This window comes from Cervus canadensis, chromosome 5, assembly GCF_019320065.1.
Source record: "Cervus canadensis isolate Bull #8, Minnesota chromosome 5, ASM1932006v1, whole genome shotgun sequence".
Classification (NCBI taxonomy): domain Eukaryota; kingdom Metazoa; phylum Chordata; class Mammalia; order Artiodactyla; family Cervidae; genus Cervus; species Cervus canadensis.
The window spans coordinates 20,980,493-21,007,278 of record NC_057390.1 but is presented as its reverse complement, the minus strand read 5'-3'; the positions used below and the strand labels follow the sequence as shown (position 1 = coordinate 21,007,278).

The 26,786-nt window shown below is 34.6% G+C and overlaps 1 protein-coding gene across 4 annotated transcripts in view; it reads left to right on the top strand.

The window, feature by feature from the left end:
- The window catches only part of MAP4K3 (mitogen-activated protein kinase kinase kinase kinase 3), a 174,056-nt gene that overhangs the window by 123,325 nt on the left and 23,945 nt on the right, over positions 1-26,786 (top strand). For all 4 annotated transcript variants that reach the window (XM_043468396.1, XM_043468394.1, XM_043468395.1 and 1 more), the window contains 7 exons: positions 10,070-10,128; positions 16,206-16,244; positions 16,488-16,541; positions 19,484-19,526; positions 21,067-21,226; positions 22,069-22,178; positions 25,080-25,121. In XM_043468396.1, coding sequence (XP_043324331.1) covers positions 10,070-10,128; positions 16,206-16,244; positions 16,488-16,541; positions 19,484-19,526; positions 21,067-21,226; positions 22,069-22,178; positions 25,080-25,121 — 507 coding nt within the window. The remainder of the gene's footprint in view (positions 1-10,069; positions 10,129-16,205; positions 16,245-16,487; positions 16,542-19,483; positions 19,527-21,066; positions 21,227-22,068; positions 22,179-25,079; positions 25,122-26,786) is intronic.

The window sequence follows — 26,786 nt, the reverse complement described above, 5'->3', positions numbered from 1 at the left end:
ACAATGAAATCCATCTCAGATGAAATTTTAACTTGGTAATATTACATAATATCCAGTTTTCTCAGGCCAAAATTTGGGTTATAAGGACTTCCTGAAGTTTTAAATACTAAGACTGTCTTACCATTAGGTAAGAAAAGATGAGAAATTAACCCTAGCAAATATTAAATAGTACTTTTAATAGCTGTTATTAAGTAGTTTTTTCAATTTTTGTAGCTGGCCAGGGCCCCAAGTTGCCTCAGCATTTACTTCTAGATCTACTTTTCTGCCTTTTCAATTGAATTTTCCTTCTCTTTCCTTCCTCTCATACCCGTTTTAGTTCTGGTTAGTTTAAATGATTCTTTATCCAAATTTCTAAATCTATGCCCAATAACATTTGTAGAACATGAAAAGAGACTTAAGATATAGTTTTCCTTTTAGGAAAGTTGCTATCTTTATACGTGGAAAAGACTTGTATATGTAAACTCTTTGCCTGGCAACAAATGTATAGTGCACTGCCAGAGTTTCTTCTGGTGGTGAGTGTTGTTGAGGAGAGTCTAACATATAATAGGTACTATGGAAATCAAAGGAGAAAAGCTTTGGAGTTAATGTGATTCATCTGGTTTGTGGGAGGAACTAAAAGTCTGATTTCAGTATTGTGTAGGAATCATATGTTTTTCAGGGAAGGAAATGAACAAATGACTCCTGTGTTTCATGGGAATTAATATGGGAACAGTCATTGACAGTTTTGAGAGATGGCAGATAAAGAGCTGAAATTATGGAGTGGTTATACTACTACTAATTATGAGATTAGCTCAGAAAAGGAAGGTTCATGTCATCAAAGAGGAAATGATAGATGAAGCCATGAGATTGCATGTGTTCCCCAGTTAGGTCTGAAGAAAGAAAGTGCAGAAAACTAGTTACCACAGCAGTGATGCCTGTTTTGTGGTCAAAGGTAGAACCAGCACTGGAGGTAGGGAAGAAGCAGTTGAAACACTGAAAGAGTCAGTAAATGGCCCAGAGACGCCAGAAGACATGAGGCCAGAATTAATCATCTGAGGGGACAGGTGAGATGGAATGTCTGAAGACAACACTGCCAGTGATTCGTGGATAGAAAATTTCTTCAAAATTAGGCATATGCATATGACCCAGCAATCCCACTTCTGGGCATACACACCGAGGAAACCAGATCTGAAAGAGACACGTGCACCGCAATGTTCAACGCAGCACTGTTCATAGCACTGTAATAGCCAGGACATGGAAGCAACCTAGATGCCCATCAGCAGACAAATGGATAAGGAAGCTGTGATACATATACACCATGGAATATTACTCGGCCATTAAAAAGAATACATTTGAATCAGTTCTAATGAGATGGATAAAACTGGAGCCCATCATACAGAGTGAAGTAAGCCAGAAAGAAAAACACCAATACAGTATACTAATGCATATATATGGAATTTAGAAAGATGGTAATGATAACCCTATATGCAAAACAGAAAAAGAGACACAGATGTACAGAGCAGAATTTTGGACTCTGTGGGAGAAGGCGAGGGCAGGATGTTTCGAGAGAACAGCATCGAAACGTATATTATCAAGTGTGAAACAGATCACCAGCCCAGGTGGGATGCATGAGACAAGTGCTCGGGCCTGGTGCACTGGGAAGACCCAGAGGAATAGGGTGGAGAGGGAGGTGGGAGGGGGGATCGGGATGGGGAATACGTGTAAATTCATGGCTGATTCATGTCAATGTATGACAAAAACCACTACAATATTGTAAAGTAATTAGCCTCCAACTAATAAAAATAAATGGAAAAAAAAATTAGGCATATGTAGGCTAGAGTGACAATTAGTGAAATTTGTTGTGGAAATAAAAGACCATAGACTCAAAAGTTTAAAATGACTATTTTATGTATTTATATTCTCCAGAAAAAAAACAGCAAAACAAGAAATCATTTTAGAGTTACAGTCTTTTTCTCTGCCTTGTGTGTAACTCACCTAGTAACTTGAGTGAGTTATCATGGCTCTGTTCCCTTGAACTATGTCCCACACCCCTATCTCATGATAGTGGGGACAGTTGACAAGGGGGTCTTGTGACAGGGAAGAGCTTTAGAGACATTCAACTTGTGGATAGTTCTGGAAGAAGAGGAATGAACAAAATATTTGTCAGATCCTACCATTTATAAAATCAACCTTTAAAAATCCACTTTCATTGATAACACTCCCATTCCCCCATCCCCAGCCCCTGGCAGTTGCCATTCTATTTTCTATGTCTTTGAGGTTTTCTGTACTCTATGTAAGTGTATTCTATATCCCATGTAAGTGGAATCATGCATTATTTGTCCTTTTGTTACAAATAATATAAGTGAAGTGACTGGCTCACTTCACTTGGCATAATGTCGTAACATCTTCAAGATTCATCTGTGTTGTAGCACGTGTCAGAATTTCTTAAGTCTGAATAATATTTCATTGTATTTGTAACTGCATGTTGTTTGTCCATTAATCCATCAGTGGGCTCTCTTGTGAATAATGCTGCTGAGAACCTGGATACACAAACATCCGTCAAGTTTCTGCTTTTAGTTCTTCTGGGCACATAACTGGAAGGGTGATTGCTGGATCATGTGTTACTTCTATGCTTGATTTTGGGGGGATTTACCATGCTGTTTTCTACAGCAGCTGCATCATTTTACAGTCCCACCAGCAGTGCACAAGGGTTCCAATTTTCTCCACCTCCTCAATGCTTGTTATTTTCTGAGTGTATGTTTGTTTTATTGAAGTATAGTTGATTTATAGTATTCCATTAGTTTCTGGTGTGTTGCATAGTGATTCAGGTTTTTTGTAAAGATTATATTCCATTATAGGTTGTTATAAGATATAAGGTATAATTCCCTGTGTTATACAACAAATCCTTTTTGCTTGTCTATTATATATTTTGTAGTTTGTGTCAGTTAATCCCATACTTCTATTTTTCTCTCCTCCTTCTCTCTCCCTTTTGGTAACTATAAGTTTATTTTCTGTGTCTGTGAGTCTGTTTCTGTTTTATAAATAGATTAATTTTTATTACTTTTTAGATTCTGCATAGACTAGGCATAATATTGTATAGGCCAGTTCACATTGATGCTAATGGCAATATTTCATTCTTTTTTATGACAGCACTATTTCATTGTGTGTACAAACCACATCTTCTGTTGACGGGTACTGGGGCTGCTTCCATCTCTTGACGTTGTAAATGTGCTGCTGTGAACTTTGAGGTGCATGTGTCTTTTCACATCAGCGTTTTTGTTTTTTGGTGTGAAGTATCCATAATTATATCAGTCTCCTACTTTCATAGTTCTTAGCACTGTAAACAGGATTTCAACTCTTAATAAATACTTACTGCTGGCCGCTAAAAACCTGATGGGCCCAAAATGTCTGGCTGTTATCTTAGTAGACAGTTGGCACCAAGATGACGGCCCTAAATCTTTTGCGACCTAAAGAAGCATTTACCCTCTTAGAGACCTCACCACCTTACTTGTCATCCGTGATTGCTGGTTGCAATTATTTTCATCTTATGGGTTTTGTAAATGAATCCAGAATATTATTATACCTCAATTTTCATTACTATAATAGAGGTTTTTTTAATCAGGCAATCTTAATATGTGAAATATATATGAAATATATGAAACGAAAAGAACAGAGCGTGATTTTAGCATTGTTAGTTTAAAAAAAAAAAAGTCTTAAAATTTTGAAAGATGCCTGAGTTAAAAAAGCAAAGAAAAAACTCAGCAAAATTCGATAATAGTAAGAGTTTTGCCCATAACCATATAAATGGATATATCTCATCTGCAAGATGCTGTCTTTATGTTAAAAGAATATAGTACACATCTGTTCAGCTACTGCTGATTTTCCTAATTGTACTAGGCATTTTAGCCCATATACCAGTGAAAAATATATTGAAAGGTAATTGCAGTTTACTTTGAACAACAAAAGGATTAGGGACACCAGCAGTTAAAAGTCCAAGTATAACTGTAAAGTTGGATGTCCAGTGCTTCTGCATTTTCAGGTTCAGCCAACAGCATATCATGTGGTATTGTAGTATGTCCTTTGTGAAAAAAAGTCAGCATATTAGGTGGATGCATCCAGGTGGCGCTAGTGGTAAAGAACCTGCCTGCCAATGCAGGAGATGTAAGAGACTAGATCTGATAGACAGAGTGCCTGATGAACTATGGATGGAGGTTCGTGATATTGTACAGGAGACAGGAATCAAGACCATCCCCAAGAAGAAGAAATGCAAAAAAGCAAAATGGCTGTCTGAGGAGGCCTTGCAAATAGCCATGAAAAGAGAAGCAAAACGCAAAGGAGAAAAGGAAAGATACACCCATTTGAATGCAGAGTGCCAAAGAATAGCAAGGAGAGATAAGAAAGCCTCCCTTGGTGATCATTGCAAAGAAATAGAGGAAAACAAAACAAACAAACAAAAAAAGAAATAGAGGAAAACAATAAAATGGGAAACACTAGAGATCTCTTCAAGAATATTAGAGATACCAAGGGAACATTTCATGCAAAGATGGGCTCAATAAAGGACAGAAAGCAGAAGCAGAAGAAGATAAGAAGAGGTGGCAAGAATACACAGAACTATACAAAAAAGATCTTCATGACCCAGATAACCACAACTGTGTGATCACTCACCTAGAGCCAGACATCCTAGAATGTGAAGTCAAGTGGGCCTTAGGAAGCATCACTAGGAACAAAGCTAGTGGAGGTGATGGAATTCCAGTTGAGCTATTTCAAATCCTAAAAGATGATGCTTTGAAAGTGCTGCACTCAGTATGGCAGCAAATTTGGAAAGCTCAGCAGTGGCCACAGGACTGAAAAGGATTGCATTCCAATCCCAAAGAAAGGCAATGCCAAAGAATGCTTAAACTACTGCACAATTGCACTCATCTCACACGCTAGTAAAGTAATGCTCAAAATTCTCCAAGACAGGCCTCAACAGTACATGACCCGTGAACTTCCAGATGTTCAAGCTGGTTTTAGAAAAGACAGAAGAACCAGAGATCACATTGTCAACATCCGCTGGATCATCGAAAAAGTAAGAGAGTTCCAGAAAAACATCTATTTTTGCTTTATTCACTATGCCAAAACCTTTGACTGTGTGGATCACAATAAACTGTGGAACAAATTCTGAAAGAGATGGGATACACCTGACGTGCCTCTTGAGAAATTTGTATGCAGGTCAGGAAGCAACAGTTAGAACTGGATGTGGAATAATAGACTGGTTCCAAATAGGGAAAGGAGTATGTCAAGGCTGTATATTGTCACCCTGCTTATCTAACTTATATGCACAGTACATCATGAGAAACGCTGGGCTGAATGAAGCACAAGCTGGAATAAGGATTGCCGGGAGAAATATCAATAACCTCAGATATGCAGATGACACTACCCTTACAACAGAAAGTGAAGAACTAAAGAGCCTGTTGATGAAAGTGAAAGAGGAGACTGAAAAAGTTGGCTTAAAACTCAACATTCAGAAAACTAAGATCATGGCATCTGGTCCCATCACTTCATGGCAAATAGATGAGGAAACAGTGGCAGACTTTATTTTTTGGGGCTCCAAAATCACAGCAGATGGTGATTGCAGCCATGAAATTAAAAGACGCCTACTCCTTGGAAGGAAAGTTATGGCCAACCTAGACAGCATATTAAAAAGCAGAGACATTACTTTGCCAACAAAGTTCCGTCTAGTCAAGGCTATGGTTTTTCCAGTGGTCATGTATGGATGTGAGAGTTGGACTGTAAAGAAAGTTGAGCACCAAAGAATTGATACATTTGAACTGTGGTGTTGCAGAAGACTCTTAAGAGTCCCTTGGACTGCAAGAAAATCCAACCAGTTCATCCTAAAGGAGATCAGTCCTGGGTGTTCATTGGAAGGACTAATGTTGAAGCTGAAACTCCAATACTTTGGCCACCTGATGCGAAGAGCTGACTCATTGGAAAAGACCCTGATGCTGGGAGGGATTGGGGGCAGGAGGAGAAGGGGACAACAGAGGATGAGATGGTTGGATGACATCACCGACTCAGTGGATATGATTTTGGGTAAACTCCGAGAGTTGGTGATGGACAGGGAGGCCTGGCGTGCTGCAGTCCATGGGGTCACAAAGAGTCGGACATGACTGAGCCACTGAACTGAACTGAACTGAACTGAAGAGACACAGGTTTGTTGCCTTGGTCAGGAAGATCCCCTGGAGGAGGGCATGGCAACCCACTCCAGTATTCTTGCCTAGAGAATCCCATGGACATAGGAGCCTGGCAGGCTACAGTCGATAGGGTCACACAGAGTTGGACAGGACTGGAGTGACTGATTACGCATGCATACAGTTTAATCCCATTGTTGTGCAAGGGTCAGCTGTATGTGTAGAACACTATGTTAATTGCTTTGGAGGACCATCAGCAGTAACATAATCATTGCTCAAAGAACATGGGTCTCCTGCATTGCAGGCGGATTCTTTACCAACTGAGCTACAAGATTACCGCACAATTAAGTCAAAATTGAATAAAGTCTGTAAATAAATTTACTATGGAAAAGAAACAGATCAGCTTTTTTTATTTAAAATCTGTTAAGCTATTACTTACTATAAAATTTATGTTGTGTGGTCACATTTCTTACCTTTTGTAAATGAAGATAGTTTCTAGGGAGGACTCTTATAATTGCATGATGATAGGATTTTTGCTGGAAAATCACACCTAACCTGTTTCAAATATACTTCAACAAAATTAAAAAGAGAAAATAATAACCTACTGATATTCATTCCATATTTATTCAGTTTGCGTCCTCTTAAGTCTTCTGCTTTTATTAGTCAGTGTTCTAGCCCTACTTGCTTTTGTTTTTAAGAAACAAGAATCATCTAGGGTTCAGTCCCTTTTACTTATGTAAATTGTCTACCACATTAAAAAATATTTCCTAACACTTTACTCATGTACCATATTTTCTCTTTTTTTTTAATGAGAAAAAAAATTCTATTCTTGGTTAAAATATATTGCTAATTTAAATAAATGAAAAAAAATAAATTTTTTTTAATATATTGCTAAAGTATTTCTTTTGTGTTTTTGTAGCTAACTGTAATAATTCTTTCGACTTCCTGCTGTTTCCTCATCAGTTATAGATAGACTTTGTAATCTCCAGCTAAGTTTAAAAAAAAAAAACAATAATGAGATTTTCTTGGTCATATATTCTCCTTTTCCAGTGTTCTGCATCACATCCTCTGTTTATTTTCAGTTCTTGCAAGGACCTTGTTTTCTTAGAGCCTTTATCCTACTTCAGAAGTTTTCCCCTATTCATTAAAACATTTAGGACTTTCTGACCCCAAAAGATATTTTAATTGGGCCTAGGTTGATCATCTTAAGTTTTTTGCTGAATGTTCAGTTTGAATCTGTTCTGGGCTATTGCATGTTTGCAGTCTATGTTGTTGGCTTCTTTGTTAAACACTGTCACTCATTAATAAGTTGATACCTGATTTATGATGCTGAATTTTTTGTCTATCCAGGCATGTTCAAATATATCTTATTTAGCTTATAAAGAATGGGCTTATTTTATTGTCATTTTATAGGGTTAATTTGAGTGCTTTGCCGAAAGTTTTGGTAGCATTTTTCTATTCAGAATAGCTTCCAGGTCCCGTTGGAAAGCTTTTGAGATCAGTCTTTCTTAGACTGCCCTAAAGATACATAAATAACTATTAACTTTGCCCAAACTTCACTTTTCTTCCTTTCCTTTTCATTTCTTCTCATTTTTCTTATTTGATTTGCTATCTGAATTCCTGCCATTTAATAAGTGCTTGATAAATAATAGTTGAATTAAATAAGATTAACTGCTTATTAGAAGAACGTAGTATAGTCCTTTTACTTGATGACATGCCTAGCATATTTTCCCCCCACTTTGGATGCTAAAACATAACTTGATTTACAGAGAAGGAATTACTGAAGAGTGAAACCCTCTCAGATTTAGCTTTCCTGGTAGGGCTTAATACATGGCATATTTAATCATCAGACTTGGATCTATCAACAAATTCTCCCCAGCCTGAGTGTTATTCTGTATCGGAACTTAGGCTCCATTTTCTATTAAAATATTTCATTAGTTATTTTAAATCCTTCTCTTACCTTTCTAAATATCTCAGTTGATTTTTTTAAAGTTATTATCATTGACCTGATAATTGTCATACAGCAGATGAGCTAGCTATTCTTAGGACCTATCTATATTCATATAACACAAGCCACGGCCACTCTGCACAAATGTGTGCTTTCGAAAGCTGTCATTTGATTAAAGGCTTAAGAGATTATATTGGCTAAAGAGGTTGCTGGTCTGGCTTTTAGAAGGGCCCAATTACCAGTAGCTAAAGAAAATAAACTTGATTTCAGTAAAGTATGCATTGATACTAGTATTTTTCTCTTCTAAATACCAAAGCTTAAAAGTTCCTATGTAACATGACCACTTAAATAATACAGCATAATAATTTGTGTGGTGGTCTAATGATAGTAGTGATTTCATCCTATTAAAACGTATCATTACAAATTATAGAGAACAAGTGTCCTTTTTCATTAGGATTTTATGTGATACCAGTGTGACAGTTCACTAATCTTTTTTGTTTATGATATATTATCTTTTCTGTCACTGGTAAGAACATATATTATGCATGGAAGAGCACAGTTATTGAAGAAGACAAAATTTGAGCCTTGTCTAAACCAAGCTTTTGACTTTTATTTTCATCAGATACTTTTTTGGACAGGTCTTAGGGTATTTAAATGTTAAAATGCTTTTCACTTAAATGTGATATATTGCTTAGAAGTCTCATATTTCTCAGCTTAATATTTATGTGATCTATGTGTATCCTAACGACGCTGAATATTAGTTATTAACAGGAAAATAAACAAATGGCATTTGAACAAGCTTTTATTTAGGGCCTAATTACTGTGTGCCAGGTACGAATCTAGACCCTAGGCTATAGGGAAAAAAGATGGATTTAACAATTTTCCTATGTTCAAGGAGCTTACCGCCTGGCTACTATTTTTATAGACTTATAAATAAATTAATTAAAAGCCAGTGTAAATGCTAAAGGAGACATATGTGTTAAGTACTGTGGAGTCATGTCACATCAGTCTTCCTGGACAGTCTTGGAAGGCTGCTCCAAGAAGGTAACTTTTGCATTAAGTCCTCATTGTGCATCTGGCACTATCTTGTAAAATTAGAAAGCACTTTAAGTACACTAATGTATTCTAATGAAAATAACATTCATTTAAAATGTTAAATATTCCCCCCTTAATCATTAAAACAATGCTTGAAATACCCTGGGACAAAATGAAACTGTACTTTGCGTAGTTGTTGGAAGGCACTTTTTCTTCAAGAAGGCATTTGAGTCGAGCACACTTATTATTAGTTCCCTTAAATTTCAGCTTTTAACTCTGCAACTTGCAGCGTTCAGTGGAAATGTTTAAATAGTTGAACTACCTTAATAGTAATTACATGAAGTTTTGCTATGTAACTCTTTACAAAAGAATTAAAAGTCCTTAAGTGCAATTTATAATCTTGTGCAAGTTCACATGTATAATTTACTTTAAAAAAACACCTTATTTTTTAATCTTTAAAAAATTATTACCTGATTGAGGCCATAGTAGAAATATGTGAATGTGTGTATATGCATAATTAATGCAGATCTTATTTACAAAGTCAAACCAAGATTTTTGTTGCTTGTTCTCTTTTGTAATCGTTTTTGCTTCATTATAGCTTGAGCATAAATACCTTATTTAAGCTTTTTTCTTTCCAAAAACTTATTTTTACAAATGTTAATTATAGTAGCAGTGACCATAAATGAAACTTGCATATATTACTCAAACTAGTTGCCAGAAAATTTTTGGTAACTTAAATCATAAAATCTATAAAGCAAGACTACAAACTTCTGAAATCTTTTATTGTTGTAAGTCATACCTTGCCTCCTTTTTAAGAACATATAGCAATACAGATTTATTTGAAGTCTGGGGCTTCTCTTTTTAAAAAATATTTATTATAGTATCATGATTTGTGATATACAACTGTTTTGCTAAATATTGTATTTTGTACCATTAGGATCTACAGCTAGAATATGGACAAGGACACCAAAGTAGTTACTTTTTAGGTGCAAACAAGTAAGTAAAATCCTTTTAAAATTATATTTAAATTTAAGAATAATTAAGTTGCCTTTAAATATGTTATTAATTTTATTTTAAATATTTACAGTAGTAAATTTACTAGTCTGGTGGATTATATTTTATAATAATATGTTTTAAACTTTTTTTAAATTACTGCCTTGCCAATCAATAATTGTCATAATGGGGACAGTCACCTTAAATTTTTTATGTCAAGCTACTTTGTAGACCTTACCTGTTAGGGAAAGCTAAGTACATTCCAACTGAAGAGGAATATATGTTTCAGCAATGCATTTCCTTTATTTGCAGAGTTGACATGTTTATTCCTTACAAAACTTGTTCCGGTGCATCTTCCAATTGTGTTGGCCCGTGAAAACAGATGGAAATAGTCACACTGTTTAGAAATCTTTGTCTTAACTTTTAAAAAAATAAATAGATACAATGAGTCTCAAGTTTTTGAAGTTATCGTATATTTTATGCAAGAAATAAATCCAACAGTTAATGCAAGGTCCGCTCTATACCAGGCACTGTCTAGCTGATGCAGCCCAGCGGTGAAAAGGCACCTGGCTTACAAGGTGTAGCAATTGAAGATGTTCACAGGCCTGAGTTAGCCTGTTACCGGGCCAGGGTCTCTGCTGTTTCTCAGTCTCATTTCCTGAGTTCATGGATAAATTATCATTATAAAAGCTAATTTATAGGAAAATATTTAAACTGACAAAATCTCCCAGCTATGTGGCTATTATTTCAGTAGTCAGAACTACTTAAAATTTCAAAATATATTTTCAGTGAAATTAGAGGTTTGAGACATATTTTAAGTTAAGCAGGTGACTAAAAGACGGGCAACTCAGATTCTCATATTTAGAGATAGTAATGCAAAATCTTGTCTCTTGTTTTTATAAACTCAATGTTTAATTTAAATATTCTTTTTTTAACTCAGAGAAAGCTTTGAATGACAAGCTAGAGAAGTGCATTAGTTATGATTTAGCTCAAGGTTTTGTTTTTTTTTTTTCACCTTATGTTTCCTAAAATTTAAAATAAGTATAAAATTTCCCTGCTAGGAAAATGAAGTTTTGTCAAAATAGTAGCAATCTTTTATTTATAGTTTGTCCTGATTTATTGATGGGCAACAAAGGAAAGTCTATCTCATAATGGGTTAGCAAAAAAATTCTGATGTGTTTCTGTGTTATTTTTGCCTTAATTTCTCCCTAGTTTTAAGAATCTTGTTAGCAAATTTTGATGTGTTTTTATGAGATTTGATAATTTGGAAAAATATTTCATTTACCTTTTTTAGTTTATTTTAAATATATTTTTATATTATATACTTACTAAAATACCCCCAAAATAGCCTGTCACTAAGTGCTTTTCCAGATTCCTTGGTTCTCATTTGTCTGATTGTGGGTTTTTTTTTTTTTGATTGTTAAACATTTTCATATTATATAGTTTACTTTGGCTAGGTAAAATGTTAATAATTTGCCCAACCTTCATTTTTTGATTAATTGGATCCCTGCTTAAGGAACTGTATTCTATATAACGAATCACTGGCAAGGTAGGTTGGCCAAAAGTTTGCACTTTGGCTGTGTTTCATGTACAGGTATATACATACATGTGACATGAGCATGGATGTAGCACTTCTCTTACTGTACCGATATGTCTGCTTTATTCTTGTGACCAGGCAGTGTTTTAAAACTCACAGGATTTTCTGCTTTCTCCATAGGTGATCAGGCAGACAGATTTCCATTTATGGGTTTCTACCTATTCCAGACCACATAGGAACTATCTAAGAGAGTTTTTTTGTTGTTTTTTTTTAAAATAGAATACATATGTATTTTGACTTAGTTATTTTCTTTTGAATTCTGTTAATATGGGGGTCAACTTTTCTATTTAAAACCAATAAGATATTATTTTTAAAAGAAAAATTATTTCTGATTTCTTTTAATATAGAGCCAAAGTTCTAAAAATAAATTCTCTTCTAAAGACTTAAATAACAGTGAGAAGAAATTCCTGGCGTAATTAAGTAGAGCAGTGCACACGTCTGTGCTAAGTCACTTTAGTCGTGTCCGACTCTGTGCGACCCCGTGGACTGCAGCCTGCCAGGCTCCTCCATCCAGGGGGTTCTCCTGGCAAGGATACTGGAGTGGGTTGCCGGGCCCCTCCAGGGGATCTTCCTGACCCAGGGATCGAACCCACATCTCTTATGCCTCCTGTGTTGGCGGGTGGGTTCTTTTACCACTAGCACCACCTTGGAGTGCAGCAGTACTAAATGCCAGATCAGAGTCAGAACTGTCTCTTGCTATAACTATGTAACTTAGAGAAATTTACTTCAGTTTTCTCTAATGAATGGGGATTATAATAGTACCTGCCTCATAGTATGTTAAGGATGAAATGGAATGATCATTGCAAAACATTTAACACCTTTTTAGTAAAAACACGTTTGTCGCCATTACTTACAGTATTTACTCAGTAAATCTTGATTGTAAGAGTAAATGAGTATGAGTGAAAGAATAAAATTGCCTTTTGGTTTTAAAGAAATCGGGAGGTTTTTTGCTTTGTTTTTTAATATAATCAGGGCAATACTTAACAGTTTTGAGCCAGTTAGGCAGTTTTGAAAGAGTATACTAACAAGCAACTGATTCAGATGTGCTAAACACTTCGGTGGTGGCTTTTTATTTCTCTATCTGCTTCTTCGGTTCATCAGTTAAATATATGATCTGTTTACAGATTGTACCATTTGTAAACTCTTCATCCAAATTTTTTAGTCATTTTAGATTGACTTTATTTAATTCAATATGTGAGGGCATCTTTTTTGATTTGTTTTATTCATTACTGTTTCAAAATTCCATAAAAGGCATTTAAGTAGGCTAGTGAATAGTGACATAATTTTATTATGTTGCATCCAGTGTTGTGATTAAATCAATATCATATTTTTCTCCAATGCATTCAAAATATAATATTTAGTAAAGATGAACCTTTATGTAAATTTAGCCATATTTCATTTTCTCTTTTATAAAGGCTGAAAAGCAAACAATGTTTTCTCCTTTTCATTAAGACTTCATGAAATTCTATAACTTTGTTAACAAAATATCTTAACTCATCATAGGAGATTTACAAGTAAATAAATAAAAAATATATGAGCCCCTAGCCATAGAATGTCTGCTTATTCATGTTCTCTTATTTTTACAGAACCTTTAATGCCAGGAAGATAGTGTTTTAAAAAGTGAAATGCCATATAACTCCAATTAAATGTGGTAAACTGAAAATAAAAATACATTTTAAATTCTCCTTTTAATTATTTTCAAATGCTAATATTCTCTACTGGAAAAGAAATGGCTCAGAAAATATTGTCATATGCTTAAGAAAAACTTTTTTTCATATCTTCTAAGATGGCTTCCCTTATAGCTCAGTTGGTAAAGACTTTGCAAGACCCGGGTTTGATTCATGAGTTGGGAAGATCCCCTGGAGAAGGAAATGGCAACCCACTCCAATAATCTTGCCTGGAGAATCCCATGGACAGAGGAGCCTGGCAGGCTACAGTCCATGGGATTGCAAGAGTTGGACACAACTTAGCGACTAACCCCCCAAGATAGTGTGAAAGCCTACTGTAGAGTTTAGAAGAAATTATATTTCATTTGATAAATGTACAGCAGTGCTTCTGAAATTTTTAGTCTCAGGATCCCTTTACAGTCTTAAAAATTATTAATGACTTCAGTGAGCTTTTGTCTATATGGGTTACAAATATAAATACTTGTAGTACTGAAAGCTTCAAAAAATTTTTTATTTCAAATAATAATATACTCATTCCATGTTATCATTAACAAAGTTTTTTGTGTGTATTAAAAAAATTACTCATCTTTAAGAATGAAGTGAAATGCAAACTCTTAATGGTACCTTCTTTGTAACCCTAGTTGGTTCTTCTCATGAGACTTAGAAGCAGCTTATATATGGCAGTATAATACAGCAAACATTTTGATGAGGGCCACAAACAGCATTGTTTTATGAAGAATAGCTGGTTTTTTCTGAAGCAGAATAATATTAGGGGAAAAGGTGGCATTGTTTTATATTTTTTGCAGAAATTCTTAATATCTGGCTTGATAGAACACAGCTGGATTCTCATGTCTGTTACTAATCTATTATGATATACATCTCATGAAAACATGAAAAGAGAAAGTGTTAGTCATTCAGTCATGTCCAGCTCTTTGGGACCCCATGGACTGTAGTCTGCCAAGCGTCTCTGTCCATGGAATTCTCCAGGCAAGAATACTGGAGTGGGTAGCCATGCCCTTCTCCAGGGGATCTTCCTGACCCCAGGATTGAACCCAGGTCTGCCACATTTCTTTACCATCTGAGCCACCAGGGAAGCCCTTCACATCTCATAATCTCCAGAAAACTCTCCTGAGTTTCATTCTCAATGAAAGAATAAAAGTGAAAAAGAAAGAAAAAGAGTGAATGAGTATTTTTTTTTTTAAAGTGCTTTACATTATGAAAATAGTTTTTACCTTGCAAACCTCTTACAGGAGCCTAAAGGACCTCCATGGTTGCCAGACCATACTTTGAGAATTGCTAATTTAGAGCAGTGTTACTTGGTTGATAATAATAATGCTAAAAACCCCATTAACTGAATACTTACTGTACTCTAACTTACTGTTCAAAGCATTTTACCTATATTAATTCACTGTATTTTCAGATAGACAGTTTGATCTAGATACTATTGTAATTCCCACTTTACAGATATGGAAACTGAAGCTTAGGGAAATCATAGTAACTGATTGAAGGCCACATCACTTACAGTGGCAGAGACTACTTCCCAGCTTGAAATCATTTTGCTACACTGCCTCCAGGTAGAAGCTCTGTCTGTTAGACCTAGCCCTTGAAGAGCTTTGTGAATAGATAATACGTTTGGCTTAAGTCCCTCAATGTTTTTACGTGCAAAATAGGGTTTGCAATTAGTTTATGGTTCTCCTATGTCATTTACAACTCCAGAGTTAAAATTCTGTCATTTTAAAAGACTTAAATTGTTATTTAACTATCCTAATTAAAACACTTGATGGCTAAAATCTATTCTGTTAATTGTTTATACTAGCTAACCATACCTTTCATTTTCTCTGGTTTTATGCTTTGATAATTCTGAGGGTAGTTTTTTCCACTTTACATAATAGGAAAGGGAAATGATTAGAAGGTACTACCTTACAGTTTTTGAGGACAGTAAATTTTCTGCTGAATCACTTTTACCATAGTAATCTACCAGTAACCATATTTCTCTCATTCTCACTAGCTTTAAGAAGGCTCTTGAGTTTTATGCTTAAAAAATATAATACAGGAGGTATGCTGCATGAACAGGCAGGGAAAAGAAGTAAGGGACCTTCAGGAATGCTGTGAATTCTCTCTTCCATTCCTGAATACCAAAGTTTTATAAATTGCTCCTAATGATAAAATCCTCACACCTGGGCTGATGCAGGCTTAGTCTCCCAAAAGTGTAAATGTGTTTGCCAGTACACCACTGGAGAACAGATCCTTCAGGTAAGTGAGTGTCTTCTGTGAAAGCAAAGTGCTGCTACATTCATGTATTCACATCACATGCATGCATGCTTTTGCAGAGATCCAACATGTTGAGTTTCATTTTGTAGGATTGCCTGAGAGCATGATGTTTTTTTAAAGTGTGTCACCTTTCTTAAGAAAAAGAAAATATAATTTCAGGTGTCAGGTAAAATAGTCCAATAAAAATGTAAATCCTGGAAACCCTTGGGTGTGACCCTGCAATTATTGTTTTGTCAGTTCTATTGTGACATTTCATGGCGGGTTGTCCTTTGTTTGAATTGATATTTTTTCAGTAAACACTAGGATTTATTTTGTTCATTTAAAATACATGTATAAAGACATGAGCAGCAGAAAATAGAGATGTTTTTATTTTTATTTATTAAATGATGTTTTATGGTATAGAGATGATTGTTGTAGCAAGTTTTTAGTGAGTAATAAAAGTGTTTATTTGAAAAATTTACATATAAGGTTAATGTGATAAAAAATTGTACTTGGTATTTCTTTGCTTTATTCACATTATTTTTAATTTTTACTTTTCTCCAAAGGAGTCTTCTGAAGTCTGTAGAAGAAGAATTACATCAGCGGTAACTTTAATTTTTAATTAAGTTTAAAATATTTTATGTTACAGATGAGTCAAGTCCGTTTGCCCCCTTCTGTATCATATAGCCTAAGAGTGTTTTGTTGTTGTTTTAATATTCTGAATTCTGTAAAGATATAGAAATAAATTCTGTCCTGTGTTAGCTCTTCTTGCATTTTCTAAAATTTCTTCTTAAGCCTTTTGGTAAAGTCCATTTAGTAACAGTGGAATTAACCTTTTTTATCCTTAGAGGGCATGTGGCACATTTAGAAGATGATGAAGGAGATGATGATGAATCTAAAAAGTAAGTTCTGTTTCCATTTTTAGTAAAAGAAAGAGTGTCATTTGACCTGATTTAGTAAATCTGACGGCTTAATACTGAAGTAATTTTACTGTCTTTTATAATATAGTATCATGGGTTGTTTATAATATAGTATCATAGGACTTCCCTGGTGGCTCAGACGGTAAGGCGTCTGCCTACAATGTGGGAGACCCAGGTTTGATCCCTGGGTTGGGAAGATCCTCTGGAGAAGGAAATGGCAGCCCACTCCAGTACTCTTGCCTGGAAAATCCCATGGACAGAGGAGCGTGGTAGGCTAGAGTCCATGGGGTCACAAAGAGTTGGACACAACTGAGCGACTTCATCATGGGTTGTACCGGAGTTTCTTTCCTTTTCTCTGTTCTAGTTGTATTAGTTCGGGCATCCTTATCAAAATACCATAGACTGGTATTTATTTCTCATGGTTTTGGAGGCTGGGCTGCTGGTCAGTTTACTTCCTGGTGAGAGCTCTCCTCCAGGCTTGCAGACAGCTGCCTTCTCAGTCAGTATATCCTTAGACTTCCCTCAGTGTGTGCGTGCAGACAGAGAAATCTCTCTTCCTCTTTTTATAAGGCCACCAATCCTATTGGATTAGGGCCTCATTCTTATGACCTCAGTTAAATGAGCTTAATTTTTAAAAGCACTCCCAAAAGCACTGTCTCCAAATATAATCAGTCATATTGAAGTTAGGAGTTTAACATATAAATTTTGAGGAGACACAGTTCAGTCCAAAAAGTCTTATTAACTCATTCCAGCATCAACTCTAAAGTCCAAAGACTCATCTAAATATCATCTAAGTCAATCTGATATAGATCTCATGATCCCTAGATCACCTTCAGGATTTATTCTTTCCTTCTTTTGAAGAAGCATACCTGTTTGGAAAGCTCTGTCATCCTGTCCACAGCCTCCCTTCATTTTGTCTTGTCCATCTTCCATTCAAGCTGCCAGTGTTTGTTCTGGTACAATCCCATGAATTCTTCTCTGAGTGATAGTTCAGGCATACCCGTGGTGTTCTCTCCAGTACATGCTTTCTGATGCCATCCATTTCGGAGCTAATACGGATAGGCTGAGAATTTTTCAAATTTCAAGTTCTGGCTCCTTTTTGCTTAATAATTCCTTCTTCAGTTCATCTCTCTTCTCTCATTTCACTGTAAACAATCAGAAAGAACCGAGCCACTCTTTCAGCAGTTTGCTTCGAAATCTCCTCAGCTAACTTATCCAGTTTCATCCCTTGCACATTTTCCTTCCACAGAACACTAGAACAACACAATTCAGCCAAGTTCTCTGCCACTTTTTATGAAGGATTACCTTTCCTCCATTTCCCAGTAACTGCATTCCCATCTTGAAACCTCACCAGAATAGCCTTTAATGTTCACATTTCTACCAGTATTCTGTTAATGACTATTTGTGTATTCTCAGAGAAGATGGAAGCTTTCTCACCAGCTCTCCTGTTTTCTCACTGACCTCTCACTCTTAGCATCCATATTTAACTCTTACAGTCTTTGCTTATTACTCAGTCTCAAAACTGTTTCCACATTTCTAGGTGTTTGTTACAGTAGCACCCCACTTCTTGGTACCAAAATATGTTTTAGCTCAGGCTGCCATAACGAAATATCATAGACTGAGTGGCTTGAGCAACAGAGACTGGTCACAGTTCTGGAGGCTGGATGTTCAAGATAAGGCGCCTGCAGGTTCAGCTCCCAGTGAAGGCCCTCTTCTTGGCTCGGAGACAGTGGCCTTCTTGCCTTGTCCTCACACAGCCTTTTCTCATCTGCACACACACACACACAGAAGGAGATCTCTTCCTCATCTCACAAAGCCACCAATCCTGTTGGATCAGCTCCCTACCCATATGACCTCATTTAACCTCAGTTACCTCCTAGAAGCCCTATGTCCAAACGCAAGCACATTGGCGGATAGAGTTGCAACCTACGAATTGTAAGTGGACACAGTTCAGTCTATAGCAGGAGTTGATTAAAAAAAAATAATAACTTTGAAAAATGTTTACAGAGACAGTAGACATATCCTGTGGTTTAATGTTATAAATTAGTAATTGGTTGCTGCTAGAATTATTACTGTAACTACAAAGAGTCTTACTATATGGTTGGTTAAATTTCATCTGATATGTGTCAAGTAAGCAAATCCTTTGGGTACAATTTATTTATTTTTTTTTTTACAATTGTATTTTTAAGGGGAGAATATTTTCCCTTCTGTATTTATTGATGTTAGTTCTTTGAGAGAGGAGAGGGAGTTTGTTTTTGTTTTTTTAAATAAGGATGCAGTTTCCTGGCAGAGTGACGAAAACACCTGAGAAGCCATTGGAAAATTGATTTTCTTTCCTACCTCACCACTATGTGACCTTGGGCTGGGTCACTTAACCTCTCTGGGCCTCAGTCTCCTCAGCTGAGAATTTATGCTCAATAATCTTTTAATTTTAGTTCAGTCCTGAGTTATAATGAATCTCAAGTAAATTCTGCCATTAGTTTCATAGAGCATGTAAATGAAAAAAGCATGAAGCTTTTGATGAGCTTCATCAGAGATATTTCCTATCTAATAGTAGTAAAAATGAAGCTTATATCGTGATATATTTTTATATCATTTTGCTGTCTTTCCTTAAACCAATTGTTGCTTGTGTTTTTATATGAATTACATTTCAATTGATGTGAATTGGAATTAGAGCTATCTGTTCCAGTTTTAATTACTAAATATTATTTGGAAACAAGAAAGCATATAAACTCAGTTACTTCTCAGTAATACTTCATTCCGCATAACATGATCATTTCACAGAATATTTTGGAAAACACTCATCTTAGAAAAAGAAACCTGTATATACAAATCATCTATATTTTTGAAAAATGAATCATATTTTAATAATGATTTATTTGTAAAATGAAGAGTTCTGATTCTAAGTGTTTATGTTTTTATAGTTCAACCATGAAAGCCAAAGTTCCACCTCCTTTGCCACCAAAGGTAAGAAGATTTGTATTTCAGTAGAATTATGTTTGCGTATGTTATTGTTCTGCCACTTTAATACTGTATTAGTACTTACTCTGTAGCTTATTTTCACTTAGGATTCACAAAGAAAAATCTTGAAGTTACTAATCATGATATAAGTAGATGATTGTAATTGTTTGTGTCTTTTTTTTTCCAATTTTCAAATTTATTATTTGATGTTAATTCTAAATAATAAGTTCTAGAAATTCATAAATAAAAATGATTATTTCACTTGGGTTAGAAAACTCATGTATTTAATAAGATTTTCTGTCCTCTAAATCTATAATCTACAAGTAACTGATTTCCTGAGAATGGGTAAAAAAAAGATAGTTACCATTACAGAGATTTAATTTTCAGAAGATACTTTTAAATAAAAAATACAATATAGGACAATAATTTAAAAATAAAATTTTACCAACAGAAGCTTTTTGTCAAACAAAACAAAGCATCATTAGAGAATTCCCTGGTGCTTCTATGGTTAGGACTTGGCACATTCCTTGCAAAGGCCCAGGTTCAATCCCTGGTGAGGGAACTAAGATCCCACAAGCTGTGTGGCATGACCAAAAATAAAAGGAATCATAAATAATAAAATAATCCCAACTGATGGGATATTTTATAAGTAAAATAAGTTGATAGATATGGTAATTAAATTTATAAGCTCATATGCATAGCAAATTTTAATTATAAAATGAACTGTTTATAAAATGAGTTGTTATTAGGTTTGAAATCAGGAGTTATAAGTGAGAATTGGAGTCCAACCAGTCTAGATATCCAATGTACTACTATATTTTGTTTTCATTTTATACTTTTTAAAAAATCATGATCCACACACATAAGTAATATTGTTCTTTTTTGTTTAGTTTTACATTAGAAATAAGAGATCTGAATTTCAAAGAGATAAATACGGCTCAGTCTCCCTAATAAGGGATACAGTATAAAAATTTATAAATACTGCAAACCTTTGGCTGACTGGAGGTTTTTCCATTGTCTGCACAGAAAGTCTCTCAGGTATCCTCTATTGCTGAGTTTGTGTTCTCTGATTTAATAAAATTTTAATCAGCATCTTCTCCTGTTGCGTATCTGGAAGATTAAGCATTAACATTAAAGACTTTCGAGTCATCTGAAAGAGACAGTTTAGAGATTAGCCTTGAAAGGAATTGAACTTTGATTAGCCTGAATGTTTAAAATAAAAAGAGATTCATTTAAATTGGAGATCATAAAGACCAGACTATTTTTATTTGGCAAATTTAAGTGGGTAGGCTTGTGAGGAATTAATAGAGAGTAGAACAAGGTCTTTTTTCTTGAGAAAACATTTTTGTGTACATTTTTAGGATATATATTAAGATTATCTGAATCAGATAGTTGAATATCCTTGAAACTCAACTATTAAACACAGTTTGAAAGCCTCTGATATATAATAATATTTACTTCAGGGAAGATACTTAATATTTTTCATGTTTAATGAAATGAGTGATTTCATGTTTAGTCATTGGTCTCCTTTTCTGTATTGTTTCAGCCTAAGTCCATATTCATACCACAGGAAACTCATTCTACTGAGGATGATAATCAAGGAACAATCAAGAGGTGTCCCACATCAGAGAGCCCAGCAAAGCCATCGCAAGTACCACCGAGGCCACCACCTCCCAGGTTACCGCCTCAGAAGCCTGTGGCTTTAGGTAATGACGAAGAGGAGGTGAAATAAGAGTGTTGCCAGGTTGTCATAATGCATGGAGAAAAGTAGAAGGACTCCTTCTTTTAAGAGATGCTTTGACATTCCTTTGAGGAGAAGAGAAGGAAGCAGTGGCTATAGAGATGAAGTCTGCTTTTTGCCTCATAGTTTGAAGTGTTTTTATGGCAGGATTACCTATGACCCAGGCTGATATTTTGCCCCTTGCTTCTCATTTCATGTCTAGCTTCCCTCTTTTAGAGAATTATTTGTGCCCAATTTGTCATTTATCTGTAGAGTGAGGCAACAAAAGAAATTAAACTCTGAACAAACAAGGAAAATGTGTTTTGGTCCTAGGCTACTTCTTGAGAAAAAGACGAGGACGCCTTGTCTAACTCTTGTTTTATTTCGGTTAATCATTTTAGAAAAACGATTGTCGGTATTTGCCTCCAAATTAATCCTCAAAGGTGCTGTTTTAATATTGTGAAGTGTCTTATGTTTATGCAAAAGAAGCAATTAAAAAATAGAGTAGTAATGTTCCTTGGATAACAAACTATAAATTGCTTCTTTCCTGAAAGTAGTTATGTATTCAGTACTTTTTTCTTTTTAGCACAAATATATGTACTTAGATACAACCTGAATTTTAATTTGCCTATATGAAAGAAATAGAGATAAAACTAGAACATATATATGATTGTTATACTACTAAATATTCTGACTGGATAATCCCAAATGAAGGCTGAAACTGTCTCAGAGATAATATATTTTTTTCCTACTTGATAATTTTCTGAATGAAAATTTTCATGAAAATTAATCCTTTTTTTTAATATATTTAAACATATCTTATTGAAGGAAATGGAGTGAGCTCCTTCCAGCTAAATGGTGAACGAGATGGTTCATTATATCAACAGAATGAATATAGAGGCACTAACCTTTCAAGGAAAGAAAAGAAAGATGTACCAGTAGGTATTTATGTTCATAAGCTCTACTTGTATTTGTTTCCTTTTTGACTATTAGTTTTGCAGTTTTAATTAATGAAACAATAGCAATTATATATTTTATAATTAGTATATTTATATTTTAGTATGTTAATAGTAGGTTGTTTAAATCTTGAAAAACATTACTTTGCTGTGGTAAACATGAATGAAGGCTTTCTACTCTTCAAATTATTTAGGCCAATTGGTTATACTGCATATTATAAAATGTGGCCTTCTAACATACTGGTAAACCCTTAATATTTTTGTGATTGTTGAGAAATATTATTCTCATTAATGAGAATGATTCTTACACGTTTCTTTTATGGTCTCAAGAACTTATGGAAGGAAAGCCATACCTTCTACCTCAGGACAAATTTCTGTCACATAATTTGTGATGTTACTACTTTTACCAAAGAAAATAGCTATCAAGGAAGAAAAATTAAGGTTATTTCTAGTAGATATAAGATACCACTTCAGGAAAGATGCAATTAGCCTTAGCAACTGTTCCTATTAGAAAAATTTGATAAAATACCATGACATAACTACTAGAACATAAATAGAATTTATCAGGGATATTAAAAATTTGTGAAGAATTTATACTTAATCATCAGAAGACATTCTATGATGTCCATCATCATAGAACTTAACCAAAAAATCCTTAAAATTCCCAATTCAGCGGATGTCAACAAGATCATAAGTCAGTATTTTGGGGGAATTTTTTGTGTATACTAATTTTTGTTATTCTTCTAGAAATTCATAGACCATTTAATATGTTTATGTGCATATAGCTGCAATAACTTTGTATGCTAAACACATTGCTAGATGGTTTTGTAATGTATCTGTTATTTTATAAGATTTCACTATAGAATGTGACATACCATTTTTATGATTCAGTTAAAGCATTTGACTGGGGTTATGCATTGTGATTTCTGAAACAGGACATTTTTAACAAAAGTGAAATGTCTTTTAGAAATCATAGGGTTTATGTAGTCTCTCCAACTGAGTAGTGCCTTTTTCATCAGCTTAAATTTTAGCAATCCTTCTAATGTAGTAGTTTAAAAATTCACTTAATGACTGTAACAGTATAATAACCTTTGAGAAATGAGTACTTTTTTTAATTTATGTATTTTAAATTCACTTTTTCTATTACCTTATTAGAATATGGAACTAGTAGTTAAACTAACAGTCTCAATAATTCTGAAATAAATATGTCATGACTGTATCATAGGATAAAAAGTATCCATGGTATATTGAAATGTGATTAGAGTTTATGCAGCTTCTTGAAATTATTTACAGCCTCTTGAAATTATTTACAGCCAATTCTGTCAGTACTTAAATTAAATCCGACAGCTAAAACATTCAGAGCTCCCTAATTAAAAATGTTTTGCTAAAATAGATGATATATGATAATTTAGGGACATCTATATAAAATTATGTACATAAATTATTTGCAGAATGAAAAAAAATTATCAGAAATTGATGGCAGTATGTACATCCTCATAAACATATCTCCAAAGTAAAATTTCATAGTCTTAATTTTAGAAATGTCTTAAAGTTACTCATATAAATAGTACTATACAGAATATTTCATTTGTATCATGTATATGAAATCAGTTAACAGTAGCTTTAAAATTTGTATCTCATTTAAATAATTCTGATTTATATTAAACTGAGAAAAATTTATAATGTCATTCCTTAAAATGCTGTTATTAAGATTAAAAGAAACTAGACTATCAGAAAGCTTATGTTTAAATTATAATCTCACCCAAGAAGATTCTTTCTCCAGGGATAAATCATAAAATTGAAAATAACCTGTTCTCGTGGGGTAAATCATATACCCCAGGAATGTAGCCCCTTGGAAAAATATCTGGAACTCTTGAGGATGTTGTCATAGATGAATGATGTGATTGTTTTTGCTCTCCTTACATTCTCATTATACTCTGACCAATGATTCATGCATTTGAGTCCATCAGAATTTAAAACTTCAATGGACAAAGCACTTGGTAAATGAGGTTAACAATCTACAGACTAGGAGAAAACATTTGTAATATATAGCAGATAAAGTATTTAAGTCTAATTTATATAAAGAGCTCCAAAAAATAAATAACTCAGTGTTTTTTTTTTTAAAAAAAGCAAGGCAGGGAGGGGAGAATTCACAGAAGAGGAAATACAGTTAGCCAATAAACATTTCTTTAAAAAAGTTCTCAACCTTCCTAGCTGTCAGTGGCATGCAAGTTAATGAGAAACAAAGGGGAAAACTTTTTTTACTCCTGTAAAAACTGTTATAAATTTGATAACATTGTCTGTGAGACTGTGAAGAACCAAGACTTGTACATGCTGATGGGAGTGATACAAAATGGGCACTTGGAAAGGCAGTTTAGCAGTCAGTATCCACTAAAATGCTAAAGCTACAGACCCCATATTCCAGTATTTTCACTTCTCACAGCATATTCTTTAAAAAAACCATTTCCACCTTGTGTAGTAAACTATATGCGAGGGTGATGATTTCCACATTGTTGTTGTAGTGAAAAATGGAAAATAGTCTAAATATCCAGTAACAGAAAGTAGCTAAAGTTTGTTGTATTCATACTGTGCTGCAGTTAAAGCCAATGGCAAACAGGTCTGGAAGGATACACAGATATGTGAGTATTTTGTAACGTAATATAATTGCCTAGAGAAAGATTTGGAAGGGTACACAACCATTTGGGGGGGCAGGTTCTAGGAATAAGTGGACTGTGAAAGGATTATAGAGATCTTCAGTATTATCTATAATGTTCTGTTTGACAAAGAAATGTATTTGTTTATTTTATTGGGACACATGAGTTTGAAATAACAGTGTTGATAAACTAAACAAGAAGTATAATCATGCATGTGTTCTTTTTCTAGAAGCCTATTAGTAATGGCCTACCCCCAACACCTAAAGTGCATGTAAGTATAAATATCAAATAGGCTAAGTTTTCAAACTGAATACAATAACATATAATTTCTTGAGTATGTGCCTTTGGTTGGATTTTTTTGCCTGTTTGAAAGAACCCCCATTATATTGAAAAAATCTTTAAAATTGCTAATTTAAATACTAATTGATTATATTTGAAAAGTATAGCTTTTCAAAAGAATTATGATACATAATACATTTTATAGCTTCTTTATTTGAAAATTACGAATGTTTTTGCACATATTTTTGAAGGAATGTGAAAAATGCAGTTATCAAAAACAGAATTTTAGAACTAGGAGGAGCATTAAAGGAGCATCTGGTCCTAATTTTATTTTGTCCATGGGTAAAACGGAGACCCTTTGGATCCAGTTTGGGTCCAGAATCCTGTTTGCTGAAAAACATGGAGAACTCATGGCTCCTGACTCCTTTTCTCTCTTCAGTCCCCCAGTCTGGGGAAGGAGCATTCAGCTCCTTTGGACGCTGACCCAATGGGAGCATGGGGTCACAGAGTTGGACACGACTGAGTGACTATCACTCACTCACTCAAAACTGAGACCCAAAGATATTAGTCACCAAAATCACAAACCGCCGCCCAGCTCTAACCAGAACTAAAACTAGACCTTAGATGTCCTATATTATAGTCCTTATCATTTTTTATTTCTGTATATATACCATGCTGCCTTTTTTAGGATTAAAATTATGTTGTGCTCAGTCATGTCGGAATCTTTGCAACCCCATGGACTGTAGCCCGCCAGGCTCCTCTGTCCATGGAATTATCCAGGCAAGAATACTGGAATGGGTTACCATTTCCTTCTCCAGGGGATTTTCCCAACCCAGGGATCAAACGCATGGCTCCTGCATTGGGAGGTGGATTCTTTATCACTGAGCCACCAGGGAAGCCCTTAAAATTATATTAACTCAGTTTAATTTTAGTTAAATATGGATAGAACTACATTTTGCTGATCTCGATCTATAGCCTGAAACTTCGTATAACACTAGTTTAGACAGTGTCCATAGTTTTTCTAGTTTGTAACCTCTCAAGTCTACTTTTTAGACCTTTTACCTTTTAACTCTACTATTAGTATAAAAATCTGAGTAATTATGCCTCATCTTACAAAAAGAAGTTATGCATGTAGAGGGCTCCCAGGTCTAGGAGATACACATGTACGATAGGGGTGAGATTTATTGTTGGGCTAAGGATGAACCTCCTTTATCAGGCATGCAATTGACAGGGAAGAGCTGGTGACTGTGGACACAAGTTAGGTTTAGGTTGAAACTGGTTTGATTGTTGTGTACCTCATTCTGTCATTTAGATTTTTAGGAGTTTAGCAGTACCTTAACGTAGGAATTTGATGTACCTATCTTAAAGGGTAATTATCAGGATTAATTAAATGATAGAATTTCTGCCCTATACCATAGAAACATTTCTTATTGGCCTTCTGCCACGCACTGGTATTGCCAGGCTACTGTTCTTTTTGGAGAACTAAAATCTTAAAAATACTGGTTGCTAGGTTTCTATGAATAAAAAGGAAATTTTAAGATCAAATATTTTGATTATTTTGTGTTATTATTTTTAATCCACTGTAGTCAACAATAATCACTGTATTGTTTCTGTGTTTGTGAAGAAACTATTCCTGCTGTAAAATGATGCACAGTAG